Source organism: Phanerochaete carnosa (genome assembly GCF_000300595.1).
Source record: "Phanerochaete carnosa HHB-10118-sp unplaced genomic scaffold PHACAscaffold_280, whole genome shotgun sequence".
NCBI classification, from domain to species: domain Eukaryota; kingdom Fungi; phylum Basidiomycota; class Agaricomycetes; order Polyporales; family Phanerochaetaceae; genus Phanerochaete; species Phanerochaete carnosa.
In genome coordinates this window covers 2,154-4,852 of record NW_006767907.1, presented here as the reverse complement: position 1 = coordinate 4,852, position 2,699 = coordinate 2,154, and the positions used below count along the sequence as shown (strand labels likewise).

General features: G+C 52.5%; 1 protein-coding gene across 1 annotated transcript; it reads right to left on the bottom strand.

The window, feature by feature from the left end:
- Window positions 1–25: 25 nt before the first annotated feature.
- On the bottom strand, window positions 26–2,008 carry PHACADRAFT_202420 (uncharacterized protein; the record flags this gene model as incomplete). Its single annotated transcript, XM_007402616.1, has 3 exons — window positions 26–603; window positions 661–1,648; window positions 1,719–2,008. Coding segments are annotated over 3 exons (1,856 nt in total), but the record flags the coding sequence as incomplete, so codon positions are not given.
- Between the last annotated feature and the right edge of the window lie 691 nt (window positions 2,009–2,699).

Here is a 2,699-nt window from a genome sequence, read left to right as displayed (position 1 = left end):
AGAAAAATTGGTGTCATTCCGGGACCCTTCAGCATCCCGGTAAGCGAACTCCAGCTCCTGCCCTACCAACACCAATAGCGGCGGAGGGCTCCCTTTCTTACATCCTGTCCATGACAGGTCGTCCACGACGTCTTTCACTGACCCATCCGGATGCCGCAAGATCTTCCAGACCCACCGGAGCACGCCGCGAGATTCTAAATCCTGAGCCGCATACCATTCGACCTCTTCGAGCAGTTTGTGCGCGGAGGCCAAGAGCCGTATGCCTTCCGATGCGACAACGTAATTCCTCGCTTTCCAGGCAGAGAGAAGCAAATCAGGATCGCCCTTGTCCAGATCGGCGTCCTTCGGAAGCTGCAGAACCTCTTTCACTGCGTCTTCAAGACGAGGATCCTCCTCGCGCGGGTATATAGGTCGAGTTCCGAGAAACTCGAAGGCAGGCGGGAAAACCTTTTCAAGGAACAGCGTTGCGTTCTTGCGACACGCGGTGGAGTCTTCCGGCTCGTCAGAATGGGGGAGATGCCAAAGGCACTCGTCTTTGGGCCAATACACCGCCAGACAGCGTAGCCTGGGCCATTTGAGGCTAAGGCTTTCCGCAATCAGACGCTATTAATGCGCTTCTCGTGAGTGTGAAAACACCCACCACAGACAAAGAACACTTACCATTATGCCGTGGTAGTCTATCTCTCGATTCCTCATCAACTCCGAAGCGAGCCGAAGCTGCTGTACATCGCTCCAGAAGTGGTCTTGGAAGTGTGGCGGATTACAAACAAACTCGACGGGATCCGTGAGTACATGCTCCGTTCGAGGTTGGGCATGTGCGGCCTCATTAGCGCCGGGCCAAATCCAGTTGACCGCAAAGGCAGTGCACTTGAATCTTGCGTGCGGAGAACCGGTGGACGACCGCCAGCGGGATGCCTCTGGAGACAACGGGCGACGGGAGAATGCGAATTCATAGAAAACACCATACGACTCCTTCCAGGATGGGGGCCTAGTAGGCGACTGCGCGTCCACGTCCTTGAGGGAAGGCTGGTCCACCGGGAGTCCGCTGCCTTCGCTCGGTCTAACCCATGTGCCTGTACCGTCGATGAGTTTGAGCAGAGCCTCGAGTCGCAACGGCGAAGCCTCGTCCCATGTATTTGAGAAGCATATATTCACTTCGAGGAGTGTAGAGTGGCGTTGGACGAAGTCGTAAATTATTGATGGTTGACCTTCGACGTATGTTAGCTTCAGGACGCGCAGGTTGGGAAATGAGAGTCCGCGACAGCAGCGTTCAATGGCATCGAAGGAGTATAGCTCGTGGATCGCCAGCGTGCGAAGGCTGCCATAGGTCCCAATAGGTGGCGACGGACGAAGAGTGCCGTTCCTGTCTACATCTACCATGAACAGCCGTAGTGTCTTCAGTTTGGGGAAGGGGCCGATTTCTGGGAATAGCAGGTTGCATCGCCAGAGCAAGACGAGGTTTCGCAGCCCGGAAGAGGACGCGGAAAGGGCCTCAAAGTTGTATCCAGGAGTTGTCACGGCATCAACACATTCGAATGAGACAAGATTAGGCCATTGGAACCAGTCCCAGCTGAAAAAGAACTTGTCGTAGTAGCGATCGAACGTGTACAGGCCGTAAAGGTATGGAACACGGCCAATACAGATAGTCCTAGGTTCGGATACCGACATGAGTTGTGAACGAACAATAACGAGGATGTTAAAAAGGGATGGGAGCATACATTGTCACCTTGAAGTTTTCACATTCTTCCACTTCTTCAACATAATTCCTGGAGCTCCAAGCATCTATCTCTTGCTGAAAGTCTTCAAACTCGTCGATGTTCTTGAAGTATCGATGCCGCCTTGCAAAATTCAGCGCTATTGGTTTCATGCGACGACTGAGGCGTGCAAGAATATAAAATACATCCTCCGCCCTGTTCTTCGGTGGGTATTTGGGCCGTGCTACGTCCACGTACTCGAAGACTTCGTGGATCAACTCATTCGGAAGGTCATTGAACCCTCGCTGTTGCATTTTGCTGCCCTGCTGCTTAAAAAATAGCTTAACATGACGAAGTGATGCGCACTGACTACGACCGGTTGCTATTAAGTTATCCCCCGTACGTCGAGGTTACTGTACATTGCTTGCTCATGTCTCAGTTTGTCAGAAGCATCCTTCAGCATCCCGCGTAAGTACGAGAAAGAGAGCAGGAACAATAGCGAGTAAACATCGTTCTCATTTGATGTTGTCATTTAAATCCTCGTCCTCCGAGGCAATCTCTTCGAGTCTATCGAGGCAGCGACGGCTCAGTAACGGCATTGGCAATGACTTCGCCACAAGGTGATATTACACACCTTACAAGCTTCAAATCCCAAGCCAAGAAAATTGCGGACGAGACTCTTAGAACCGCCAGCGACCTTCGGCATCCCGGATAGTATGTTCGAGTTCCTGGCCACAAAAGCCGAGAACGCCGGCGGGTCGCCTCGAGGACATCCAGTCCACCACAAATGTCCGTCCACGCTCCTCACAGAGCCATCGGGATGCCTAGAGATACGCCATTTCCATAGAACGACATTTACCTTAGAATCCGCATCCTCGGTGACAAACCATTCGTATTCTTCGAGGGCGAGATTCGTCTTTGCTAGTTGGCGCACGACCCTGGTAACCAAGGGGTAATTCCGTGCTTCCCATGCCCAGAAAAGCAGATTCGGATCGTCCATATCCA